The sequence below is a fragment of the Petaurus breviceps genome, unplaced genomic scaffold (assembly GCF_028583685.1).
Source record: "Petaurus breviceps papuanus isolate PSGF00001 unplaced genomic scaffold, PetGlider_PUasm1.0 183, whole genome shotgun sequence".
Taxonomy (NCBI): Eukaryota; Metazoa; Chordata; class Mammalia; order Diprotodontia; family Petauridae; genus Petaurus; species Petaurus breviceps.
The window spans coordinates 3,717,352-3,744,349 of record NW_027185791.1 but is presented as its reverse complement, the minus strand read 5'-3'; the positions used below and the strand labels follow the sequence as shown (position 1 = coordinate 3,744,349).

The 26,998-nt window shown below is 38.4% G+C and overlaps 1 protein-coding gene across 1 annotated transcript; it reads right to left on the bottom strand.

The window, feature by feature from the left end:
- Positions 1-26,015, bottom strand: PPIC (peptidylprolyl isomerase C). Its single transcript, XM_069087813.1, has 5 exons — positions 25,807-26,015; positions 9,689-9,802; positions 8,986-9,079; positions 1,553-1,737; positions 1-672 (listed from the first exon to the last, which is right to left on the bottom strand). The coding sequence occupies exons 1-5, from the start codon at positions 25,921-25,923 to the stop codon at positions 544-546; spliced, it is 639 nt and encodes a 212-aa protein (XP_068943914.1). The 5' UTR covers positions 25,924-26,015; the 3' UTR covers positions 1-543.
- Positions 26,016-26,998: the final 983 nt, after the last annotated feature.

The following is a 26,998-nucleotide window of genomic DNA, read 5'->3' as shown; positions in this document are numbered from 1 at the left end:
GCTGTTTAATGATACTTTTAATGTACAAATTATCAAACTTTTTATTCTTATAAAAATCCCTCTAACATACATTGATTTTATTCTTCAGCTGAAAAGAACTTGTACTTAAATATAAGACCAACAATGAGGCTTTAAAATATCATGTTGATAACCTTTGCACACAACACTATAGGCCAGCATGGTGGTTGTTATCTTTTTGGCTTATCTCTACAGACTTAAAAAAATCCCCCATAACATTCTGATAGGCTTTCCCCACACCTTAGTATCATACAAAGCTCTCCATGTCAAAAATTCCTTAGTAAACAGCACTAGCAGTAAGCCCATATTTCTATTATTCTTTCTTGGCATTCTTCTAAGTGCCAAGTTGCTGAAATGAACATTTTTTTTTAAGTTCTCTGCTTATTCTGTGCTATTGCTTTCTTTTTGAACAAATCTGCTGTACATTTTTATGGGGAAAAAAATGAAGAACAAAAAAAAGTCACTCTAAATACCCCAAAGTTTCCCCTGGGAGTTAACATCAGTTTTGTTCTCTTCTTCAAGTTGTTACCAGTCATTAACTTCAACCACAAAAGGGTCTTTTACATTTATCTTGCCACTATTTGTAATCACACAGTCTGCAAGTGGACGGTCATGCTCATCTGTTTGTTGGAGTTCTATGGAGTGAACCACAGCCTAGAAAAAAAGGGGTAGGGCAGGGAGGGAAGAGAGACAGGTTGATGTACTTTCAAACCAAAGTCTGGAAAAAAAAAAGAATCACCAAAGCTATCACCTCAATTCAGAGAACACAGATGGTAATAGGCAGGTATCTCCCGCCTGACATAAAGTTGCCTTATGCTTTCCAATTAAAAAACACTTGGTTTTCATCAGAGTGAATTCTACTTGCATGCCATAACACAACTTGAGACTGAACAGGGGGCTTCAACTCATGATGGTGACTTAATAAGCACACTGCAAGTTAAGTACAAACATAAAGTAATGGAACAGGGAACACGTTTCAAAGCAAAATCATCAAAATAATTGTATTTCCTAAAATATACCAATGGGAGGTCTGAAGGGTAATTTGAAAAATTAATCTGCCCACTTAAAACTGGATTTGAACACCGTAAACAATATCAGCTACAGCTCATATAAATCTATGATAAATAAAGAGTTATAAAGTGAGTAGATTAATCATCCTGAATGTGAGCTACTCCCAAGAATCTGAATAGGCTGAACACATTCATGTTTACTCTTGAAATAGAGATAACTTTTGAAAACCAGTCTATACGTATGATGCCAAAGCCATTAACATCTTTGAAATGAAAATGCAGATTCTTTCATTACAATGCATCTTCCATTCTTACTTTCTATATGTCTCATAAAGTGCTCAATGGTCTTTAACTTCAACTACTATAACTTCTTCATCACTTTCCACAATTAAAGTATTATCTGCAATTTAATCAGTTTCTCAAGAAAAAGTCAAATGAGGTAGATAAATTTACTTTTAAGCATGTTTAAATTAAATTATATAACATGACTCATTAATTTAATGCTTAAAAAAATCTCCAATTACCATTCCATCAATGACTTTTCCAAATACTACATGTTTTCCATCCAACCAGCTAGGCTTGGTCATAGTAATGAAGAACTGAGAACCATTGGTATCTGGCCCAGAATTTGCCATGCTGACCCATCCAATGCCATAATGCTTAAGCTTAAAGTTCTCATCTGGAAAGTTGTCTCCATAGATACTAGTACCTAAAACAGACAAAATCAAATGAAGGTAAATATATCTACATATATGATATAGGGAAGCATTTTTTTCTTTGACAGAATGTACTAGAGAGAGAGAGTCAAATACACTCTATATGGAGTTGCCAACATAAAACATTGGGTTCTTTTTTTTTTTGGTTTGGTTTTAGAAAAAATGATACCTGATTTTTATTTTATGATCAATAGCCATTCTTTAGACATGAAAATTCATACACAATTCTTTATGTGTAGATCAGTTTTTAACATTAGTTATTAAAAATTAAACATACAACATATATCCTCCCAAATCAAAAAGCAAAGAAAACTGTAAATAAATTTGTCCCCCCTACTAAATTAAAAAAAATCTGTGTTGGGTGCCATTTTGTATAACACAGTTAATTTAAACATTATGGCCTCAGTTGTACTTTTAAAAAAGTAACAAGAGAAAATGAAATCATTGAAGACTTTTAAGCTGAAGAACTAGGCAGTTTTTTCAAACAGAGGAAGCATTAAATATTAGTTATTCAAAAATCCATGTCTAAAAATATTTAGTTCAAGTCACAGAATTTTTCTCAGTAGAGATATGCATAATTAATTGCTTTAAATGATCATGTTGAAGGGAAGAAGTTCCTTTAGTTTATAACTTTATTGACTTTGACAGAGAAAAGAACAAGAATATAGTTAAGAAAGTGGAAGAGGAAGAAAAAGAAAAATGCAGGAATGAATCAGATAGTAATTGCATTTGCTAGAAAAACTATCTCAGTAATAGAATGCCATATTCTTTCTTCAGAAGATGCTAATTCCAGGTTACTGTTATTACAGCATGGAATCAGAGGACTTGGGTTTGAATTCCATCTCTGCCATTTGCTACTGGTGTGACCTTGGGTAAGTCTCTTAATCTTACTGAACCTTAATTTCTTCATATGTAAAATGAAAGATTGGACTAGATGACCTTTAGTATCCTTTTCTAATATACGATCCTATAAACCTGTTTAATTTTCTTGGATGTAGTGTCTAGATCCAAATGTTTTGTTGTTTATCTGAAAGTATTTAGAAGATCTACATAATTGGGAAACTAGTTATCATGGATTTTGATATGTGCTTTGTATGCATTTTTAGAGTTTTGACAAATTCTCCCACTGGATGTATCTGGTCATAGAATATGGTGACATTCATTACTTTCAAGTAGAAAGATACTGTCACTTCATTTGTAAACCTGATTCTGTATTTAAGTATTTTCAGCATCGTTCTTAAATAATCTGTTGTATCCTCTGATAGATTTTTTTCTGTCTAATATAATTTTATTTTGTCATCACTTAAATTTTCAAAGTTGGGGTTTATGGGCAAAAAAACCCCACATATTCAATTTGCTAAATAATTACTTAATTCATTTTTTCTTTCTGCTAGAGTGGTATTAATCCTCATATGACTTGATATTCTTCCGAATTAGATGAAATCACACTGTGTGGTATGATTTGTCATCTTGGGTTGACATCAAATCAGAGTTTGAATAGAAAACTTTTGGCAGACTGTTTAGCAAGAGCCTGCTCTCCCTCTAGATGATGCACTCAATATGGAATGCTTGTTAAAGCTCCTCAAAGACTTCACAATGCTGCCTATAATCTAAGAAAATTGAAAAAAATTCTTTTCTTTGCATAGTAGTGAAATAACAGTGTCCCTTATCTTCTCTTGAAACTTCTTATCTTCTGGATGCTGTATTGTATTGTACTTCATGGCTAGGCCCTCTGTATGACCCTAAATCCTTCAGGATGCCTTCTGTATTTACTACTATATTTAACTGATTATTAATTTTCTTTTCAGATTCTGTAGCCTGGGAACTTTCAAAATCAAGGGAAGAAATTGATGCCTGTTCAAGGTCTGTGCATGTGAAAACTTTAATTACATTTCCCCATGTTAAATTATCTTCAATACGAGAGACTCTTTGGTCCATAAAATGTCCCTAGGGGAGAGGTGAAAGTCAACAAAAGGAGCCCTTGCACCTGTCACCTGCCCTGTGTGAAGCCGTGCCAGGGGGTGACAGCAATAATAATAAGAGAGGACAGGGGACAATAGATTGTATTGTAAAGTACATTTTTAAGTCACTTATTTGGAACTCAACACATTTTCTCAAAAAAAATGATGCTATACAGATATTATACAAAAGAACTTAAGCTCTCAGAATGACCAAAAGAAGCCTACTCTAGGAAAGCTTCAGGTATGGTCCCTGGAATGGACTGTGTCTGCTTCTCAAAAAGCTCCTCACTAAGTGCAGATGGCCCATTACCAGTCAACGGCCTACCAGGTGGTGAATCATTTAGCTGCTGTTATGAAGCAAAGGAAAATTAAATATCAGCCTTAGGCCTATGAGGCTCCCTTCTGGTGGCAGACTGGTGGAAAATTAAGAGAGAAGATGCTAAGAAGCACATCATTTCCACATAATCTATAAACATTAACTAAACTGTTAGATACTTAGATATAATACTGCTGTTCAATACTGCCAGAAGAACAGAACCACACAAATGTGAGTGAAGCTGTAGGATGCATATATGTGAGGGCCAAGAGGATCCCCCACAGCAGCTTAAGCCCAAGTCCCACCTTGTGGGGAGCCAAGTGACTGCCACAATGACACTGGGACCCTTCCAGCCTATTAAATGGGTTGTAGTGGCAACCCCTTCACCAAAGAGTTTCGAGGCGGGTGGAGATGGTGGAGGGAAAATAACAGCCCTATGGGCCTCATAGAGGGGCTGTATTGAAGCAGCCAAGAAGCAAGTGACATTTTGGATGGTATTGAAAGGGCTGAACTCCCAGGTCTAAGGTGGAGATGGCTCCTCAGCACTGTGCTCCAGTCAAACTGCCTCTGGAACATTCTGTTCAGTTGTGCACACCACAGCTTAAGAAGGCCTTTTGTAAGTTGAAGAGCATTCAGAGGAGGGCCATGAAGATGGTCAGAAAGCTACAACCTTTATTAAGCACTAACTACATGCCATGTTACTGTGCTAAGCATTGATAGAAAAAAAGGCAAAAACAGCCCCTGCCCTCAAGAAGCTTACATTCTAACTGTGGAGACAAGATGCAAAAACTACATGCAAACAAGTTATACACAAGGAAAAATGACGCAAATGATGCTACGCTCAAAGAGAAGGCACTGACACAAAGAAGGACTGAGAAAAGAATCTTGCAGAGGACAGATTTTTAGCCGACACTTGAAAGAAACCATGAAAGCCAGGGGGCAGAGATGAACAAGGAGAGCATCTTAGACATGGAGGGACAGTCAGTGAAAATTCCCAGAGTCAGGAGCTGGAAGGTCTTATTTGAGGAACGGCATGAATCATGAACGGCACATGACCGCAGAAATCATGAAGAGAACTAAGATAAAAAGACTGGAAAGACAGGAAAGGCTCAGGCCATAAAGGGCTTCAAAAGCCAAACAGAGAACTTTCTTTTTGATCCTGGAGGTATTTGGAGCCACTGGAGTTTACTGAACAAGGCTATCACCTGTACTTTAGGAAGATCAGTTTAATAGGAGGATGTATGTATGAGGGTGGTGGAAAAACTTGAGGCAGGAAGATGGGGGTCTGCACAGTGTAATGTCAGAACAGGGAAAGGTCATACGTGTTGTAAAAGAAAAATGAACAGAACTTGGCAATATGGAAAAAGCAATAGTGAGCTGGGCATTACACTTCTCAGGTTGTGAGTCTGGGTGATGGGGAGGATGATGATGGGCTTGAGTCCAGATTATATGAAGGTTGATTGAAGGAAATGAGAATATTTAGCCTGGAGAAGAAGTCACTCAGTTGTGTTTCCAATGCTGTTGTTATCATATGCATTGGTCTTTTGATTCTACTCATTTCTTCATCAGTTTATACAATGATCATTCATGACTCCAAAGGTCTGATGATGAAAAATGCTATCCATTACAGAAAGGTAATATATTTAGATTACAGAATGAGATATGGGGTGTGTGTGTCATATACATACATGTGCACTGAATATACATATGTAGGACATATAGAGCCATTTAGGGAATTTTATTTTGCTTGATTATGCATTTTTCTTTTTTTTTCCAATGGGGTGGAAGTAGGGTCAAAGGGATAGAGATAGATTTCTATTTTTTTTTTTTAATAGATAAGTGAGGATGTTTTTGAAATGTTGTATGCATTTTTGGGATGTGGTCACTATTATTAGTTTTACTTACCTGTTTTCCTTTTTTTCCCTTTAAACAAGAGATATATCAAAAAGTGAAAGTAGGGGTGGCCAGGTGGCTCGGCAAGTAAGAGCACCGGCCCCAGTGTCGGGATGACCTGGGGATCGAATCTGGGCTCCGATATTTAGCACCACACCCAGAAATAACTGGCCGTGTAACCTTGAGCAAGTTACTTAACCCCAATTGCTTTTTTTAAAAAAAGTGAAAGTAAATATATAAAGGTGAGTAATTTAAAAAGAAAACACATCAACAAAACTTTCCAAAAGAATAAAATACTCAGTAGGGGCATGATAGCTGTGTCCATGTATTTGAAGGACTGCCATGTGGAAGAAGAATCAGATGCATTCTCTTTGTTCCAAGGACACAACCCAGGAACAATGAGCAGCAGTTATAAAGAGGCAGATGTGGCTTGATGGAAGGAAAAGAACTCCCCACCAATTAGTCATGTCCAGAAGTCAATCAGGCAGCTCCCTCAACAAGCACCTCCTGGGCTCTCTTGAAGCAGAGCTGGATGACTACTTATCAGGTATGTTATAGCAGGGCTCCCTTCTGTGTGTGTACCAGACTGGACAAGCTCTGAGGTCCCTTCCAACTCTCACAGTCTGAATTTTGACAGTCTCATGATAAAGGAAACCAAAAATTAGAGGAAACTGCATTTAACTGAATAGGTGACTCAAGGGTTCTCCTTGAGGAAGGAAGTAGAGTTACTAGACTTGGTCATCTCATATTGCCATTCTCATGACAAACACAAGTAAAAAGACCATCACGAAGATAATTTCTGATTGTGAACTAAGACCTGGTGAGGAATCACTAGCAGCTTTACCTGAGGTCCCCACAGTAGAGAAGACCCTAGGTGAAGCAGGGGGTGGGGAGTAATCTGGTAGTGGGAAGCAGACACCCCATGCACACCCCCTCACTCTCATGCAGCATTCTAGAGACAAGAAGACATTGAAGATAACTAGGCAGTGAGAGTGGAACAAATAGGAACATGGGGGAAAGGAGTATCTAGAAAGGGAGATGGGAATCATTTTTATAACAGATCACAGTGGGATTCTGAATACCTTGAAGGAAAAGGAGCTACTTTAGAAAGTTTGAGCTGTTAGACTGAAGCCTCAGGCCACCAACTCTATTGTGTCTACTTCCCTGTGAGGTAGGGGGAAAAGATATGCCCCAGATATCTGCCCTCTATTGTGATCTCACCCTATCCCCTTTAAAACAAGCTAATAATAGTGGGGATGAGGAGTGGTGTCCAGGCTGGTCCTTCCTTGGAGAGTACCATAAGTCACATGTCCCAATGACTCTAATTGCCATATGAGGGAATTAGACATTTTATGAGTTTCCTAAAAATCTGGAGCCCAAGTGACTATAGCACCAGAATGCATATAGTTAAGGGACAAGAGAATTCCCCTCTGTTGCTGAAGCCCAGGTCCCACCTTGTGGGGTACCCAAGTGACTGCCAAAATTATATCGGGACCTTTCCAGCCTATCAAATGGGTTATAGTGGTAACCACTCCACTGAAGACTGTCAAACTAGTTGGAATATCAAGTCCAACCCAGGATGGGGGGGGTGCTAGAGGGGAGATAAAAACCCTGTAGGCTCCATAGTGTCCAAAATAAAAGCCAGCAGCTGTATGTCACTTGTGTATCTGTCTCCCTAAGGGGACCCTTCCCTGAGCAATCCAATTGGAACAATATGGCTAGTCAAGCCTGCACCCAGCAAATTCCCTCAATAGCATGATGCATCCATGCTCAAACTGGCCATGGAAATGAACACACTGTGCAGGACCAGACCCACTGGACCCTGCTTCACCCAAGAAGAAGCTAAGGAAGTGAGCGCTAGTCGCACTTCCTTTCACCTCCATTGCCACCCAGAAGGTCAACCATCAGGGAAGATCTCTCAGGGGGTTACAGTTACCATTTATTGACAAATGGATTATGTAGGCTCTCTTTCTTGACACTAGGACCTATGGTAACAGCTATAGAGGGGACCCCAGGTGAGGAAGGGAGTGGGGAGCAATCTGTGAGAAATCGGTTGGTGAGAATAAATAGTTCCCAGGGGCATGGGACTGGGGAGAGCATTGTGGATCATGTCTACTGCACAGTCTGCCTATAAAGACTGGTGGGAAAAGAAGTGACTACACGTAGGAGGGAGGATATTGGGCTGGTAGGAAGGCAGTACCCTTGTTGCTTTATTATTTCCATAGGTAATATTGGACACTAGATGGGAACCAGTGGAGATGCTCTGATTTCCCACTTTTTCAGTTTCCACTTGGTCTTTGATCTTGACCATAGTCGGTCTATACCTAAAAAGATCAAAAGAAAGAAGAAAAAGACCCACATATGCAAAAAATATTTACAGCAGCTCTTTTTTTGTGGTAGCAAAGAAGGAGAAATTGAGGATATGTCCATCAGTTGGTGAATGGATGAACAATTTACCATATATGTATGTGATGAAGAAATTGAGAAGATATGAGGAAATAGATGATTTCAGGGAAACTTGGGCAGATTTGTATAAACCGACAGAGAATGAAGTAAACAGAACCCAGGGGAACAATTTATATAATCACAACAATATTGTAAGGACAAACAATTTTGAAAGACTTAGAATTCTGAGCAGCATAATGACCAACTATGACTTCACAGGTCTCCTGATGAAACAAGCTATCCACCTCCTGAGAGATGGAGAATTCAGAGTTCATATTAAGGTGTTTTTTTGGTTTTGTTTTGTTTGGACAAGGACAATGCAGGAATTTGTTTTGCTTGAGTATGTGTGTTCATAATAGGGGACCTATTTTCTTGTTTTTACAATAATAGGGATGGGGAGGAAGGGGAGAGAAAAGGTAAAACTTTCTGAAAATAAAATTTAATTCTGAAAAAAATTAGTTTGAATGTTGGTTTGAACAATAATTGGTATTGACAATTGCAAGTCTGTGGGTTCAAGGCTGAGGCAAAACTCATTTTTTACATTATGATGAGTAGGAAAAGCTAAAATTAAAAAAGTAAAAAATAAAATTAAAATAAAATAAAAAAATTTAAAAAGATAAAATTACCTCCAGTGCCATCTCCAGTAGTAAAGTCTCCTCCTTGAATCATGAAATCTTTAATCACACGATGAAATTTGCTTCCTTTGTATCCATATCCTTTCTAAAGAGAAAAATTTCAACTGTGTATACAATAGTTTTAAAGTACTTAATAGATAAACTATAGCATTCAGAGTTATGCCTGAAATAAGAAAATAGCTCTAGACCTAGATGAGCTAACTAGATTCTTGTGATGATATATCAAGAAAAGAAAACCAAAAAAATGACTTTAGCTGCCCTTGCTATTTAATAGTTGTGTGACTTTGGACAAATCTCCTCCTCTCTCCAAGTTTCAGTTTTCTCATTTGTTAAGTGAGGGGGTTAGATTAGACAACTCCTAAGGCCCTCTATAGCTCTGACTCTATGATCCTATGAAATGCTAAGCTATGGAAGCCAGACCAGTACTAATACAGGACTCAACCTCCAAATTACTTTCCTTGATTTTCTCTCCCTCTTGCTCCACCCATCCCCCATTGACTTAACTCCTGGAATCCAAAGTACCAAAAATGCCTTGAAACCACAAAAATTAAAAAGGAGGAACTGCCCAATAAAAGAGTCACTGTTTCTTTGCAGCTACAGTTTTAATATCTATTCAAAGGCATATTTTTATTTTGAATAGTGGAAGTAAAATCCTAACTTGTATATGGTTTGAAAGAAAATAAACCAAACATACTTCTCCAGTTGCCAGAGCAATGAAGTTCTCCACAGTCTTGGGTACAACTTTGCCAAACAAGCCAATTACAATTCTGCCTATGTCTTTATCTCCAATTCTTATGTCAAAGAAGACCTGTACATGTTAAAGGGCAGAGTAAAAGAACATAACACAGAAGAACCATATGAACACAATGCATAAAAATTATACCTCAGAGTTAAACACATAGACATTTTGCTTAGCGATAATATAAAAAGAGAATGTCCTTTGGGGGTACTTAATTTTAATAACCTAAAAAAAATCTATACAGTTTAAAATCATGGCATTTTAAAAAGAATATTTCATTTTATGAATGATTTTAAAGACTTATTTAATACTCAGATTTGGCCATAGTACAATCACAATATTCATTCATTCTTTTATTTGCTTATTTATAAATTTACCACTTATTAAGTGCCTACTATGTGCAGAGACAGAGAACATTGTACAAGGTGCCAGGGAAAACCAAAACAGGTACTTGCTAAAACTGTGTTTTCATAAATCGAAGAATGAAAGTTAGACCTAGATGTTATTTTCTGTTTTCAAAGGCAGTATATCCAAATACTGATGGGAAAAAAAATGCTGAGGAAGACAAAAAGAGGCAAGGCACCCACAGCAATCATCCAGACACACTTCTTCATTTTTTGTAGCTTTCAACGATGCCAAGAACCCAATGGGCATTCAATGAGCATTTTCTGACATTTGGACCACAAGAGCCCATTAGAACATACCCTTCAGAATTGGATGGCCACTCACTGATACAAACACAGCTGTCATTTATCCTCAGTTTTCTGCCCACAGTACAGCATGTGCTATTATGCTGTTAAGTGTTTAGATGGCATTTCTTTGGAATCATATAAATGTTGACAAAACCATATACCTATTGAATGTGTTAAGACAGAGAATGAGTGGAGGAGGGGAACTAATAAACGTGTTTCGTCTATCAAAAATGAAAGAAAAAGGACAATTGAAACTTTAAAAAAAAATTCACAGAAAAGAACAGAAGGAAAGACAGGAGGAAACAGAGACAAGCATGGCAGTTTTAAAAGTTTCATGTTGAATTTATTATTCAACAGGTAAAAAGCAAGCTACAGACGAAAGATATTTGAAGTTTTTTTTTTATACTTCTATTCCTGTTCTATTTTGTATTTGGAAGTGGAATTTTACTTGATGCTTCCTAAGTTTAGAATAAAAAAAAACCTGAGCCATTTACCCAAATTACACAATTAATTTGTTCTCAGTGGTTTCAAAGTTACAAAAATGGAATTTAGCCTTACTCTTAAACATTCTAAAAAGAAAACAAACACACATTAGTTGGCAAGGTACTTTATTAGCGATAAGACATTCTTTGGATCTAATAAATATTTTGGACATTTTAACTGTTGGATCTGAAATGAAACCATATACACTTTCTTTTGTGTAATCATAGTATAACCATGATTTGGAGACAGAATGCTTGAAAAGGCCAAGGAGTCAAAGGGCATTCTATTAGTGAGTTTAGATTATATGAACCAATTTACTGTGTGAATGTGTAAAAAAAACATTCAAAAGATGGCTTTAAAAATATAAGAAGGGTTGTCAAAGAAAAAAGATGTCTTACAGTTTAGAAAAATCACTAAGTAAAGACTGTCAAGCTTTGCTTACAAGACAAGAGCTCCTGCCAATACATCAGTGCGTCTGTCACAGTATGATGTGGTATTTAGTGTTCTATGTGGCATTTTACAATTTTTACATGGCCAAAGCAGCAGGAAAGTTATTATTTATATATAGCTTTATAGAACTCAAAAAAATGAAGATCCTGCCCTTCAGAAGCAGCAATCCAGCTACAATTTAGAAAAAAGAGCCAAGCATATTGTTAGTATAAGACAATTTTACAAATAGATGCAGTTTCTAAGAAGATATAGATTTTTTTTTAAAGTACTATGAGGAAACTGAGCAAATTGTAAGATTCTTGGAGTAAGCCAGGTAAGTTAACTTAATTCAAAGTAAAAAAAGGAGATTATGAAGATTCGATTTTTAGAAGCTAAGAAAATCAAAGCTAGGGGACTGCCATGCTGCTTTAAGAGTTGGCTGATTAATTGATCAAACTTCTTGAATAAGTGATGAGGTTACCTTCTGATACCTTAACTGGGGGAACAAATGTTTCAATTGTTCCAGTTGACTGAAGACACTGGGTCTTACTTTGTGGGCCATCTATAAAATAGTGAGACAGTTTGGGGACTAGAGAGTTGGGCATCAGGAAGCTTTGGGTGGAAATCTTCCTTCTAAGCCCCTTAAAGAAAATTGATTAAGGTGGGGGGTTGAGGAGCAGCTCAGTCTCAGCCTCAGTCTCTCTCTTTTGCTTCCACCTTGTCAGGAAAACTTTGTAAATTTTGAAGGACCAAAGAATTTGGACTTTTTTTTATTGGCATCCTAGTAGCAGAAAATTTCTGGGACAGCAGTGGTTGGCATCAGTATCTACATGAGAAACCAAGAAAAGACTGTATTCAATGAGGAAACACCTGTTCAAAGTTCCACAAAGTGCTCAACATAAAAACTACAATATACCTAAGGGAAACTTTTATGAGTAACCTGTGAAAAGGAGAAAGGGACTCCCAGCAGCCAGAAGCTATGAGATACTACTTTGCTATATGTGTTTGAGTTTGAGTCCACTTTCCCCTGGACTCTACATATACCTGGGACAGACTTTGATGTGTATCACATAGTCTTTGGGGGGAATTGTACAGTCATTTTCAGTTGTGTCTGACTTTTCATGATCTTATTGATTTTCATGGCAAAGATACTGAAGTGGTTTGTCATTTCCTTCTCCAGCTCATTTTATAGATGAAGAAACTGAGGCAAATGGGATTAAGTGATTTGCCCAGGGACATACAGCTAGTCAATGTCTGAGGCCAGATTTGAACTCAGGAAAATGAGTTTTCCTGACTCCAGGACCATCATTCTATGCACTGTGCCACCTAGCTGTTTGTTCTTACTATACCACTTTAGTAAATACCACTAACTGAAAGCTAATTAAGTCTGGCTGATTACTTGATTCTCACTGGATAATTATGAGAGAAACACCTCTGTTGGGGGGGTTTGTGAACTAGATTAATATCACACTAGAAAAGACACCTGTAATCCCTCAGGGCTATCTCTAGAAAACTGAGGCAGTAAGTAAATCCCCCAAATTCTGGGGACTTGACCTGCCAGTATGAGAGGAGGTTTGGGAGAGTGGCTCCATAGCACAGGGTAGGCTGGTAAGTGGCACTTCATTCCTTTCTCTGAACTCCTAAGACGCATGCTGTACTATGCCATTCTTCCACTGAGTCTTGCAGGTTATATCTTTTCTCTTGTTATTTAACTCATTCTAATATTTAACTTTTCCTGTGCATATGCTTATCTTCCAAAATGGATTATTAAGTTATTCAAGGGCAAGGGCTTTGTATCTCTCCTACACAGGCATGTAACAGGACTGGTGGTATATTGATGCTTTGGCATAGCTTCATTTGCTGTTTGCCTTCTGGGATTCATAGTCCCTTGAGAAGAGACTTGGTGGGATTGGGGGGAGAAGATGGTTTGAAGCTTAGAAAGTAACAGTGTTGAAGATGTGATTTAATAGAATTCCAGACCATGCCACTGAAGACTTTAAATTTATTACTCTAAGGCTATATATAAGCATAGCTTTGGTACTGTCAAGCCTAGCAAGGTATCAGATTCTGCCTGAAGTCCCAAAGCTAGCATCTTTCTGTACCATTTGCCCAGGCAAATGCAACTAGAGTGTGTGGCTTTCAGAAGATTCACCAAGTGCCTGGAAATTTCTGCATTTATTAGCGTACATCTAGTTATTATCCAGTTTGTGAGTAAAACAAAACAAATGAAACAAAAAACAACCCTTTACTCAGTTACTGGCTGGGGGCTGAGCAAAGAAATGAATGCATTTTTTCCTCTCTATTATTTGGGAGGTAGGACTAAGTAGGAGATTGAGATTTATGAAGGTGAACATTAAGTGAACTGAAAACACGATATTCATTGAAGTCTTTGTATACTTGTATCTTTTCAAATTATCTTGAATGATAAATATATTGAAGAACATAATGAATGGAAAGAGTCAGTGAGATGAGGGCAAAATGAGACATGAGATATTATTGAATGACTTAGATAAAACCCTATACTAAGGTAAGAAAACAACACCATCCATAAAAAGTCAGATCCGAAGGGTGACAATCAACTTCTAGGAGAACCTGGTAAGGCACAGAGAATTTTGCAGATATGTTGAGTTCTCTGGCAAGAAGTGGTATGTACCACAGGTGTAATGGGAATGTAAATTTTAAAGATCTTCCCTGCCCCTAGGCTAAAGTGCACCTGGAGCCTGGGGTGGGAGGCTTGTTTTTCAGTAGATACTTCTTGATTGGCCAGTGGGTCCAGAAGGTTGTTACATTCTCTGAGCCAGGAGAAGGCTATATAAGCCCTGATGTGTAGCTTTGTTTTGGGGCTCACTTTGAGAAGTGTTCTGTGATTTGACATGGATTCTGGGAAGCCGTTGTCCAGAGCCCCCGGCTTTGAAAAACCCAGATGTTGAAAACCAAATGTTGATTGGGTATGGATGTAATGGTCGGACAGTTTGAAATCTGTCTACTTGATCTGTTTCTGTCTTGATAATTGTCTGTATATTCTGAAGTTCGGGGTGCTGACCTCTTTCCCCTGAACTAGGTAAATGATACATATTTGACTGATTAAAGTAAGCTTGTTAACCCATTTTGAGTTGCTTTCCTTTATCAAAGCAGATCCAAGAACCTGTGTGAGCAGCCACCCTGGGGACACTGGGGTGCTTGCTGCTACCCGTCTTTCCCCGATAATAAGACACTGTCTTATTATTTTTTTGGACAGAAAAACACCAGAGGGCTTATTTTCAGGGGAAGGCTTATTTTAATGAACATTGACAGCAATTTTAATAAACAGGTAAATGTGAACAAAAAAATGTACCTTTATTCAATAATGAATTCAATAAAGAACAGGATGACGCGCTCATTGCTGCAGCTCTGATTGGATGCAGCTCGGAGCGCGGCGTGCGTTTCACCCGGGGGGGGGGGAGACGGTGCATACAGAGGGTACTGTAATGTAGTGTGTAGCGCAGGGGATCACCTTCACTCAGTAGCAATCTCAATAGGGCTTATTTTGGGGGGAGGGCTTATTTTAGAGGAATCTTACACAGTAAGGGGAGGGCTTATTTTCGGGATAGGTCTTATTATCGGGGAAACACGGTACAATAGACTAAACATACCTCATTGTCTATGCTTGGGAATACACACACACATATACATATATACACATGTGTATATATGTATATATGTGTGTATATGCCAAACATCTGTGTATCAGGAACTCCCTCCTCCAATCAGAGAAACAATTATCTGTAGTAGATATCTTAGAGTTACCTGGGGGTTCAGAGAGGTTCAGTGACTTGTCCATGATCACATAGCTAGTAAAAATCAGAGGCAGAACCTAAATCCACAGCCTCCTTATTCCAAGATCAGCAGTCTATCCACAACTCCACCTTTTCCTCCTCTGAAATAGGAAATTATTAACTGACAACTACTTAGCTTTTATCTATTTGTAATTCAGAAGTTAATAATGTATCATTTTCCCCATTAAACCCCTATCAGAATAGTAGGTCTCAGAAGAGGAGGCAACAATGGGCCACTTTACTAGATTTAGGAAAGTAACTTTCTCTTTTTCATGATTAAAAATTAGCCTGTAGAAAACTACCCACTTAACTCCAGTTGCCCTACCTTCCCTACCTTCCCCCTCCAAAAAGCAAAAAAAAAAAAAAAAAAAAGAAAGAAAGAAAACTACCATGTGTGAAACAATGCACAATGTACAGAATTACAAAAACATATGATACACTGTGTCTGTTGTCGAGGTGTTCCCAACCTAGTAAGAGATATAAATGGCTAATAATAAAAACAATGGAAGAAAATTTGCGAAAAATGCCATATATATGCTACAGACTGAAATCATTTGCATATTATTTGACATGAGTCATTTTGTTATGGTTTCATTTTAGGAAAGCAATGATCATATATTTGTGCTTTTGATACTAGGCTCATTCAGGATGTCTGACCTTGACCACATGGTACCAAACTGATTTGGTTTCCCAACTTTACTTAGTTCTCCCACAGTTGACTGCTAGCTTTCCTTTCATTGTTCTCTCTGACTGAATTTTAAATATGTAATTTTTAAAGGGTAGTATGTATACCAAGGGAATGGGCAGAAGGTGTAGCTCTTAAAGAGCACACTTCAATGACATTAAAGATTTTTCAATGTTGAATGATGTGGCATTTCAAGGATCATTTGAATCCACAATGACACATATCAGTCTTCATGAAGCACAGATGTAAGTGAGGTAGAAAACCCAAAACACCAAGAACTGACAAATTATGGTGGCAAAACTAATTAATCCACAGCAAACATACAAAGGCCTTCAGAGGGACCTGGCAGCTAGAAGATTATTTTCAATTCTCTATAGTATGGTATCAGCTTCTTTAGGCAGAATCTGATACCTTGATGGGCTTGACAGTACCAAAGCTACGCTTATATATACATATATATATATGTATGTATGTATATATATATACATATACATATATATATATATATGCTTATATAGCCTTCTTCTTTTGGAAGAACATGGAGAAGACCAGTTTAAAAAGAAACAAACAACAAACCCCTAGTTTTTAATGACTTATGAAGAAAACACTTACTATGGTTAAGATAGTACAAAACCTACAGTATCCTTGGGGAAAAGTAATTTTTACAGAAGAAAATCAATTTTTCATCCAAGTCTATATCAAACCATTGTTAGAAGTTCAGGTGAGCCTGCTGGATTGGAGCATCTTAATTTGACTGTAAAACATTCACTTGAAAAATGTTGGGATTTTTTACTTCCAATGAGCCTACAAATTTTGTCCCCATTGAAGGAATGATGGAAACATAGAATTGTACTAAAATTACAGAAATTCCTAGGTGGTGCAGTGAGTAAGAGAACTGGCCCCAGAGTCGGGAAAACCTGGATCAGTTCTGGCCTCAGATATCTGTTTGGAGTTCAATGATTAGAATATAATGCATATGTAAAAGAGCAATTGGTGATAAGATAAGGAAGATAGACTGAAACCAGATAACTGAGGGCCTGAAATGGTAGACAAGGAATTTGTGTATTTGTGGTAGATTATGAGTAATCATTGTTTTAGAAAGATTTATCAGTTTTGCAGGATAGATTAGAAAATGGATGAGACTAGGGGCAGGAAGACCAGATGTGTTACTTCAACAGCTGAGGTAAGAAGCATTAAGGGCCTGAACTGGCATGGTTAACAAGAAGACTAGAAAGGAAGGAAAGACAGACGCAGTCTGCTGGACAAGTCACACATCATTGTCCTTTATTTCCTAATCTATAATGAAAGAAATGATTCTTTCTCTCATATTAATAACCAATTAATAGTGTGGGGGGGGGAATCCAGGTTTTTCTCCCCATTACTTCATTCTCTACTAAGTCAAATGAACCTCAGAAGAACAGGGCTGATGATGAGATTGTATTGACATTCTCCTCAATCTTGTTGAGACCCCACCCAACTGGGGAAGCTTAGTTTTGATTAAAGAGTAAAAAAAAATCTAATCTAGGTAATTCCAGTCTACTGTGTTCTACTCAGGCAAGCCTGAGTGGAGGTAGGTCTCTTAGTCTAGATTTTCAAGGTTGGGGGTGGTCTGAATAGAAAGAGTAAGAGTGACATAATCAAAGTCATATCCCCCAGCCTTTCATTAGAATAGGTTCATCTTTCATTATAATATTCATTTTCTCATTAAATATTAATTAATCAGAGTTGATTTCTGTCAGAAACACACATTCTTCCAAGGCTTCCATGAGGTGTACTTCAGCTTATGAGATAATGCCAAATGACCATCCTTTATTAATTTTTCCTAGTCATGATTAATAAAACGATTACCAAGAAATCGTCTCCCAAACCTTTTTTTCCAATTTATTTGTTTTTAGTTTTCAACATTCATTTCCACAATATTTTGAGTTACAAAATTTCTCCCCATATTTCCCCTACACCCACCCCAAAATAGCAGCCTACTGAATACCTTTTCCCCCAATCTGCTCTCTCTTATATTCTCCCCCACCCCCTCCCCAACTTTCTAGTAGGGAAAGATGTATTTCTATACCCCAGTACCTGTATATCCTATTTTCCAGTTGAAGGAAAAAAAATTTTTTTTTTAACATTTGTTTTTAAAACTCTGAGTTCCAGAGTCTTTCCCTTCTTCCCTCCTCACCCACTTCCACTGGGAAGACAAGCAATTCAACATAGGTTGTACATGTGTAGTTATACAAAACATTTCCATAGTAGTTATATTGTGAAAGATTAACTATATTTCCCTCCATCCTATCCCACTCCTTCCCCACTTATTCTATTTTCTACTTTGACCTTGTCCCTGTTCAAAAGTGTGTGCTTCTAACTACCCTCTCCCCCAATCTGCCCTCCCTTCTATCATCCCCCTTCTTATTCCCTTCCCCCCTGCTTTCCTGTAGGGTAAGATACCCAATGGAGTGTGTATGTTATTCCCTCCTTAAGCCAAATCTTCCACTCCATTGTAAGTGTTCTCTTTCCTCTTTTATATGAGATAATTTACCCTAATCTATCTCTCCCTTTCTCCTTCTCCCAATATATTCTTCTCTCACCTCTTAATTTTATTTTTTAGATATCTTCCCTTCATATTCAACTCATCCTGTGCCCTCTGTCTATATATACATGTACATGTATTTGCACCCACTCACATATACATTTATACACACACACATCCTCCTATACATACATATATATGTATGTATATGCATATATATTCCCTTCAACTATCCTCATATTGAGAAAAGTCTCATGAGTTACAATTATCATTTTCCCATGTAGGAATGTAAATAGTTCAACTTTAATAAGTTCCTTATGATTTCTTTTTCTTGTTTACTTTCTCATACTTATCTTGCTTCTTGTATTTGAAAGTCAACTTTTCTGTTCAGCTCTGGTTTTCTCCTCAAGAATGCTTGAAAATCCGTTATTTCATTTAATGACCATATTTTCCCCTGAAGCATTATACTCAGTTTTGCTGGGTAGGTGATTCTTGGTTTTACTCCCAGCTCCTTTGACTTCTGGAATATCATATTCCAAGCCCTTCAATCCCTTAATGGAGAAGCTGCTAGGTCTTGTGTTATCCTGATTGTGTTTCCACAATACTCAAATTGTTTCTTCCTGACTGCTTGCAGGATTTTCTCCTTGACCTGGGAACTCTGGTATCTGGCTATAATATTGGTAGTTTTCTTTTGGGGATCTTTTTCAAGAGGTGATGAGTGAATTCTTTCAATTTCTATTTTGCCCTCTGGTTCCAGAATATCAGGGCAATTTTGCTTGATAATATCTTGCAAGATGGTGTCTAGGCTCTTTGTTTTGACTATGGCTTTCAGGTAATCCAATAATTTTAAAATGATCTCTCCTGGATCTATTTTCCAGGTCAGTGGTATTTCCAATGAAATATTTCACATTACTTTCAATTTTTTCATATGTTTGGATCTGTTTTATAGTATCTTGATTTCTCATAAAGTCATTCCAATTACTCCAATGTAATTTTGAAGGAATTATTCTCTTTGGTGAGTTTTGGAAATTCCTTTTCCATCTAGCAAATTCGACTTTTTAAGGCATTCTTCTCCTCATTGACTTTTTGGGCCTCTTTTGCCATTTGAGTTAATCTACTTTTTAAGGTGTTATTTTCTTCAGTATTTTGGGGGGTCTCCTTTAGTAGGCTTTTGATTTCACTTTGTCATGATTTTCCTTCATCCTCATTTTTCCTTCCAATTTTTCCTCCACTTCTCTTACTTGATTTTCAAAATCCTTCTTGAGCTCCTCTATGGCCTGTAACCAGATCATATTTTTCATGGAAGCTTTTGATGCAGGAGTTCTGACTTTGTTTTCCTCCTCCAGTTCCATGCTTTGATCCTTTCTGTCCCCAGAAAAGGATTCTATGGTCTGTTTTTGCTTCCTCTGCTTGCTCATATTGCCAACCAATTACTTGACTTTTGAGCTCTTTGCCATAACAGAATTCTGATTACAGAATGGAAAGAGCTTTGTTTCAAATCACTGGGGTTTTTGCAGCTGCTGGAGCTATTAAGAGGGGGCCTTCACTGCAGCCCCCACAAGCTCCTGCACACTGGCCATACACCCCAGGACCACCACCCAAGACTGCAATCCAGATCCAAGCAGGTCAAAGCAAGAACAATTATCCTCTGAATAATCACTTGGTCCCCCTACAATCTGCAGGCCAGGAGCTCTGGACCAGCCACATGGCAGCAGCAGCAGCCGCAGCTCCACCACTTCTTGCCTCAGGGGCAGGGGCTGGACCAAGCTCTTCCTTCACCCTTCCAACAGAGTTCCCCACTGACCTTTTATTTTCTCTTTGGCATGTATGGGTTGAGAAGTCTGGAAACCACCACAGTGCTGGTGATTCACTCTCCTGAAGTCTGCTCTGGCCAGTCTGGGCCCATCCTGGGGCTGGAACCATGGCTCATGGTGGACTGCGCTCAGCTCCCAGTGTGCTGCGATAGACCTTTCCTGTCGGCCTGCCATGCTGCCTTCAATGGGAGATTTGTTTCTCTTTGTCACTTTGTGGGTTCTGTAGCCTTAAAATTTGTTTAGAGTAATTTTTTACAGGTATCGGAAATGGTTGGAGCCTGAGTCCATGCCAAGTTGTGCTTTTACTCCGCCATCTTGGCTCTGCCTCCCAATGCAGTCTCCTAAACTTTTAATAAATTACCATAAAATGAAAGGGCTGGATTAGATTACCTCTAAATGCCCTTACAGCACTGGGTTATGATACTGAATTCTAGTCCTATATCACCAAACTGAATGTTGGCATTCTAAATTCAACAAGTTCAAAAAAGAAAATTCTCTCACCCTATTCCCCTCTAAACCTCCTCATTTCAGTTGAACATACCACCATTCTTAACTAACCAATAAACATTTATTAAGCACCTATTATGTTCCAGGAAATTAGGTTTATTCTTTTTGAATCACCCTTACATGTCCCTAAGCCTCAACATCCAACCTGCTGCCATTCTTGTTGATCATGTCAACCCCCATACTCAATAAATTCCAGTGGCTTCTTATTATTACCAGGATCAAATACAAAATGTTCTGTTTGGTATTCAAAGCCCTTCATAACATAGCCCCCTCCTATCTTTCCATTCTTCCTACACTTTACTCCCTGACACTCTTTTTTTTTTCACTTTTTGGAAGGGGGAGGGCAAGGTAATTGGGGTTAAGTGACTTGCCCAGGGTCACACGGCTAGTAAGTGTTAAGTATCTGAGGCTGGATTGGCCATTGCTCTATTCACTGAGCCACCTAGCCGCTCCCATGACACACACTCTTTGATCCACTGACACTGCATCTCTTGAGTCAGCATTTTCTTTGGTTGTGTCCCCCATGTCTGGAATGCTCTCCCTCTTCAATTCAGCATACTGACCTCCCTAGCTTCCTTTAAGTTTCAGCTAAAATCCTATCTTCTACAGGAAACTGTTCCTAACCCCCCTTAATTCTAGCATCTTCCCTCTTTCATTATTTCCTATTTATCTTCTATATAACTTACTTGATTTGCATGTTGTCTCCCCCATTAGACTGTAATCTTTAGGGCCTTAAAGAAAATAATGGATGTTACTTCTTTTAAAAAGGTCACTAGGAAAACACTATGGCAGAAGCTAGGTATAGACCAACATCTTACACAATATACCAAGATAAAGTCAAAATTGATACATAATTTAGACATAAAGGGTGATACTATAACCAAATCAGGAGAGCAAAGAATAGTTTTCCCGTCAGATCTATGGAGATGGAAAGAATTTATGATCAAACAAGAGATAGAGAACAGCAGGTGATATAAAATGGATAATTTTGATTATATTAAATTTAAAATATTTTGCACAAACAAAACCAATGCAACCAAGATTAGAAGGAAAGCAGAAAGCTGGGAAACAATCTTTACACTAAGTATCTCTAATGAAGGTCTCATTTCTCAAACATATGAAGAACTGAATCAAATTTGTAAGAATACAAGTCATTCCTCAGTTGATAAATGGTCAAAGAATACAAACATGTAGTTTTCAGATGAAGAAACCAAAGCTATCTATAATCATATGAAAAAACACTATATCACTATTGATTAGAAAATGAAAATTAAAACAACTCTGAGGTACCACCTCACACCTACCAGATTGACTATGACAGAAAAGGAAAATGATGATTGTTTGAAGGGATATGGGAAAATTGAGACACTAACGTTGGTGGAGTTGTGAATTGATCCAACAGTTCTAGAGAACAATCTGAAACTATGCCCAAAGAGGTATAAAACTGTGTATACCCTTTGATCCAACAATACCACTACTAGGTCTGTATCCCAAAGAGATTTTTTTTTAAATAGGGGAGGGGAAAGACCTATTTGTATAAAAATATTTACAGCAGCTCTTTTTGTGGTAGCTAAGAATTGGAAAGTGAGGGGATGCCTATCAATTGGGGAATGGCTGATAAACTGTGATATATGATTGTGCTATAAGAAATATGGAGCAGGATGATCTTAGAAAAACCTGGAAAGACTTATGTGAACTAACCCAAAGTGAAGTAAGCAGAAACCTGAGAACATTGTACATAGAAATAGCAATATTGTATGATGATTAATGACTTTGGGTATTCTCAGCAATACAATGAACCATGACAATTCCAAAGGACTCGTGAAGAAAAATGCTAACCACCTCCAGAGAGAGAACTGGTGGAGTCTGAATGCAGATCAAAATGTAGTACTTTTTACTTCCTTTATTTTTCATGGGGTTATTTTTTTTGGTCTATGCTTTTTATCACAACATGACCAATATGGGAATATGTTTTGCATGACTGCACAAGTATAACCTCTGTCAAACTGCTTGCCTTCTCAATGAGGGGGAAGCAGAGGAGGGAAAGAAAAAATTTGGAACTCATAATTTTAAAAAAAAGTTATAATTGTTCATATATGTAATTGGGAAAAATAAAATAGTATTAAAAGTTAAAAAGTTTACCAAGAGGACTTACATACCTCCTTCTTAAGTCTATAAAATATTTATCAGATTTTTTTCTACAAATACATTAAGGGCCTTCTTGATGACTATATGAGAAGGGAACAGGCAGGATTTTACAAATGATAGTTTGCAGAAAACTCCATTTTTACAGTGATACAACTAATTTGAAAAGTGCAAAGAATATAAAATGTATTTCTTATTTTTTGATAAAGTATTTGAGCTGGCAAAGCAAAAGCAACCTTAAGGGCTCTCCTTCAATAAGGTGTATTGGAAAAGACTGCCATGTATAAGACTTATTCTATAATGCCTTAGCGGGTAGAATTATGAGCAACTGGTGGAGGATGTAGAGAATTAGGGTTGATATTTATGTTAAAGGCACCACTCAGTTACCCAGGTTATTAGAATCATCTACTCTTTAATCTTCTCAAACCCCGAGCCTCTCCTCCCAACTCTAACTTCCTCCTCCTTCTCCCCCAGGCTCTTAAAGCTGTTATTAAGTCTTGCTTTCTATACATCTACATCTTTGGAATACATTTCCATCTCTCCACTCGGACCAATACTATAATTCAGGACCTCAATCACCTTTAAGCTGGACTACTACAAAGCTTAATTTTTTTTTTAAAGAGCAGGACTACTTCTAATCTCTGCTCTCTCCATTCCACAGTCATAAAGATGCCAAAATTATATTCCTAAAGTACAGATATACCAAGGCCTTTCCCCCCATGTCAATCTCTGGATCAGTCTACAACAGCTCCTTATCTCTAGGATAAATTCCTCAGATTGGCATTTAAAATCTTCAGTCTTCTTCCAACTTACCTTTCCAAATTTATTTCACATTGTTCCAGTCCAAATGACCTATTTGCTATTTCCTGAACTCATTTCTTCCTCTTATCTATCCCTTTGCAAAGGCTATCCTTCAAGTCTGCAATGTATGTGAAATGACGAAACAAATGTGTTCCCTCCTCACAGACACCTCAGAATCTTTAACTACCTTGGAAGATTAACTCAAGTCTTTCCAGATTCCACTGGTGCCAAATTATGGTACTTTTGTGTCTTCATTTATATTTGCTTAGTTTTTATGCATGCTCCATCTCCCATTAAGAATGGACAATGGGGGCAGCTAGGTGGCGCCCTAGAGTCAGGAGGACCTGGATTCAAATATTAGCTGTGTGACCTTGGGCAAGTCACTTAACACCAATAGCCTCCCTCCCTCCCCCCCCAAAGAATGTATGATCATTGAGAGAACTATTTTTTGTATGCTTACCACTTACTGAAGTGCCAGTTTTGCATAAAGTTTTTGACATATATCAATACAAATATTTTTTACATATACATGTAGCTGATTAGTTAGTAGGGGCTTAATGACTTGAATTGATATAAGGGAAAACTTGAGAATAATTAGAACTGTCAGAAAGTGGAATGGGCTCGGTGAAGAGTATCTTCTACTCCCTGTGTCTTCCTGAAGAGGCTGAATAACCACCTCAGTGATACTATAAAAAGAATTGTCCCTAAGGGTTAGGTTGAACTACAACACCCACTTGAGGTCCTTTCTGATTCTTTGCAAAAAGAACTAGGTAGAGACAAAAGCTTCAGCTTTCTTAAAGTGTAAAACAAAGGGGTTGAACTAGAGCACTATAAGTTTCCTACAAGCTCCGAAAATTTCTTGATTGCATGACGCTATTGGTTCTGTTGAGATCTGTAGTAGTGATCATCGGTAACTCCAAATACTGTCCGTATTATTCCTACTGTCATCATTACCACTTTCTCACAAACCTTATGCATATGAGGAGGCAAATATTTGTAACAAAATTCAGACCAAAGAGACTGTTTCATTCTTTTTACTTAAATCTCCAGATCTAGCACATAATAAGAGTTTAAGAACTACTTACTGATAGATTGACTACAGTGTAAGACTGGGACATATTTTATTCATTGTGCAAAACTGGCCTGAAAAATCAAACCATAGCCTGAAGCCATAAAGAGCTATACTCTAGCTAAATGTATATTAACCACATGAAAGACAACAGTTACTAAGCATAAGTATGTTTGTAGATGTAGGTTTTTGATAGCTGCCTTAACATTCCAAGAGGTAGAACTGATCTTTGACATGTTGATGCCTGGAACCAAATATTTTTGCTGTAATAGGCACCCTCCCAGTTACGTGAGGTTAGTGTTAGCCTTCGTTCTTATTTTTCCTTTCTTGTTCCCGAGTCCCAGAAAAGCTGTAGGAAGTGCTAGCAATGCGTTCTTCCTGTGGAAAAGGCTGAGTTGATTGGGAATACTCTCCCCATAAAAAGTCACGGGGCGGGGGAGTAGGAGGAGTATATTGGTGTCAACGTGTGCATGGCAGCTTTAGTGAATATAGGTTTTTGTTTAATAGGATGGAGGCCAAACAAAGTAAATACAAATTATACATGTATGTATGCACTTCTGTATGTATGTACTTGTGCGCACACACATATTTCCTCCCCCAGCGCACATCCCCCCTCCTTCAGCCTTTTAGCTTTGCCCGTCCCACTTTCCAGAACTCCACTCCTCACCCACAGCCATCTATCTCTGAGGGACCTCAGCCTCCAGCGGCGGCGGGATGCTGCAGCTCCCGACCTGCTCGCCTAGGTGTGCCAACATCAGCCGCGGGACCAGCGCTCCCTCCCGCCACTGAGCTCACGACTTAGCGGAGCGGGGCAGGGCCCGGCCTGTTGCAGCGGGCAGCGCCCCTTTCTCGGGACAGGACAGCTCCGGGATATTCCCCTTCTGCACTGGGCTGCAAAGAGGGGAGAAGAGACACCGCTCCTTTGCCCAGAGAGACAAAGGGCCGGGTCGGGGGTTTCCAGGTGGAGCAGCCGTACTGCGGTGCAGTTTGGGGGAGAGGGGAGCAGGGATAGGAGCCAAGTGGAGAAGGGAGGAGGAGGAGGAGGAGGTGGGCAAGCACTTTCTCTCAACTACGGACGCGGGGACCTGCCGCTCTTACTGCTCAGTCACCTTGGCGGTCACGGACGGTCCTCTTTTCCGGAAGCCCCCAGTCCTTGAAGAATGCACGAGGACGCAGAGCCCCAGAGCCAGGGTGAGGAGCAAGGGCAGCGAGCCGGCAGAGCGCATTTTGCAAGAGGAAGCTGCGAGCAGCAGCAAGCAACAAATGGAGCTTGGCCGAGTAAGAATCTGCGTCTGCGCATTAGGCACCCCCCCCCCCCCATTCCTTCTGAGCTGGCAGTACCCAAACCTCCGAGCGGGGCGGGGAAGGCTCCGTCAGATTCTATTTTCAAGTTCTGGCTGGGACTGGAAGGATGGCCTTTGACTCGAAGAAGGACTGCTCACTTCTCCACACGTTGTGCTTTGAAGTCCTGGTTGGAAAAGTGGTCAGAGCCCTGGCGAAAGCATTTATTTAGACCCGGCTGGATACAGACCCCTGTACCAGGTCAGAATACAAAAGAAATACTGGAGGCAGTGCTTTGGGATTTGGTATCAGATCGTGTTATACACAATTATACTGTAATCAAACTGAGGATGTAATGGAAAGGAAAGAGGACTTACCAGAAATTAGAATGAACAAAACCAGGAAGGAGATAAAAACTAAGCCCAGAAAGTGGAATTGGACACACCTTATAGTAACTAACAAAGAAAGCAAAAACAAAATTGGGCTCCGAAAGGATTCTGAAGTGTATTCTACCAAACATTTAAAGGGCAATTAATGCCTATGCTACTTAAGTCATTTTCAGTAATTGAAAAGCAAAGCACTTTACCAAACTCCTTTAAGGACACAAATGCGATTTTAATGTGTAAACTAGGAGGGAAAAAGCTGAGAAAGAGAACAGTAGACTAATACAGCCAATGAATATTGATGCAAAAGAATTTAAAAACTGAAAATAGACCCCAAAATTATCCACTGTGACCAAATTGAATTTATATCATAGTTGCAAAGTGGGTCAGCATTAAGAAAACAATAAGAAAACAACTCACCATATTAAGATACAACAAAAATCACAATATCAGCAGATTAGCAGAAAAAGCCATAGATCTCCCCCACCCCCATAACAATAAAATCTCATATCTAAAACCAAAAGTTAGCCTTATTTTAAATGTAGAAGTATGGAAAGTATCTATTACTTCCCCATTTAAAATAACAAATATAGTCTCTCCTTTTATTATTATTTGACATAGTTCTATGTTCATGATA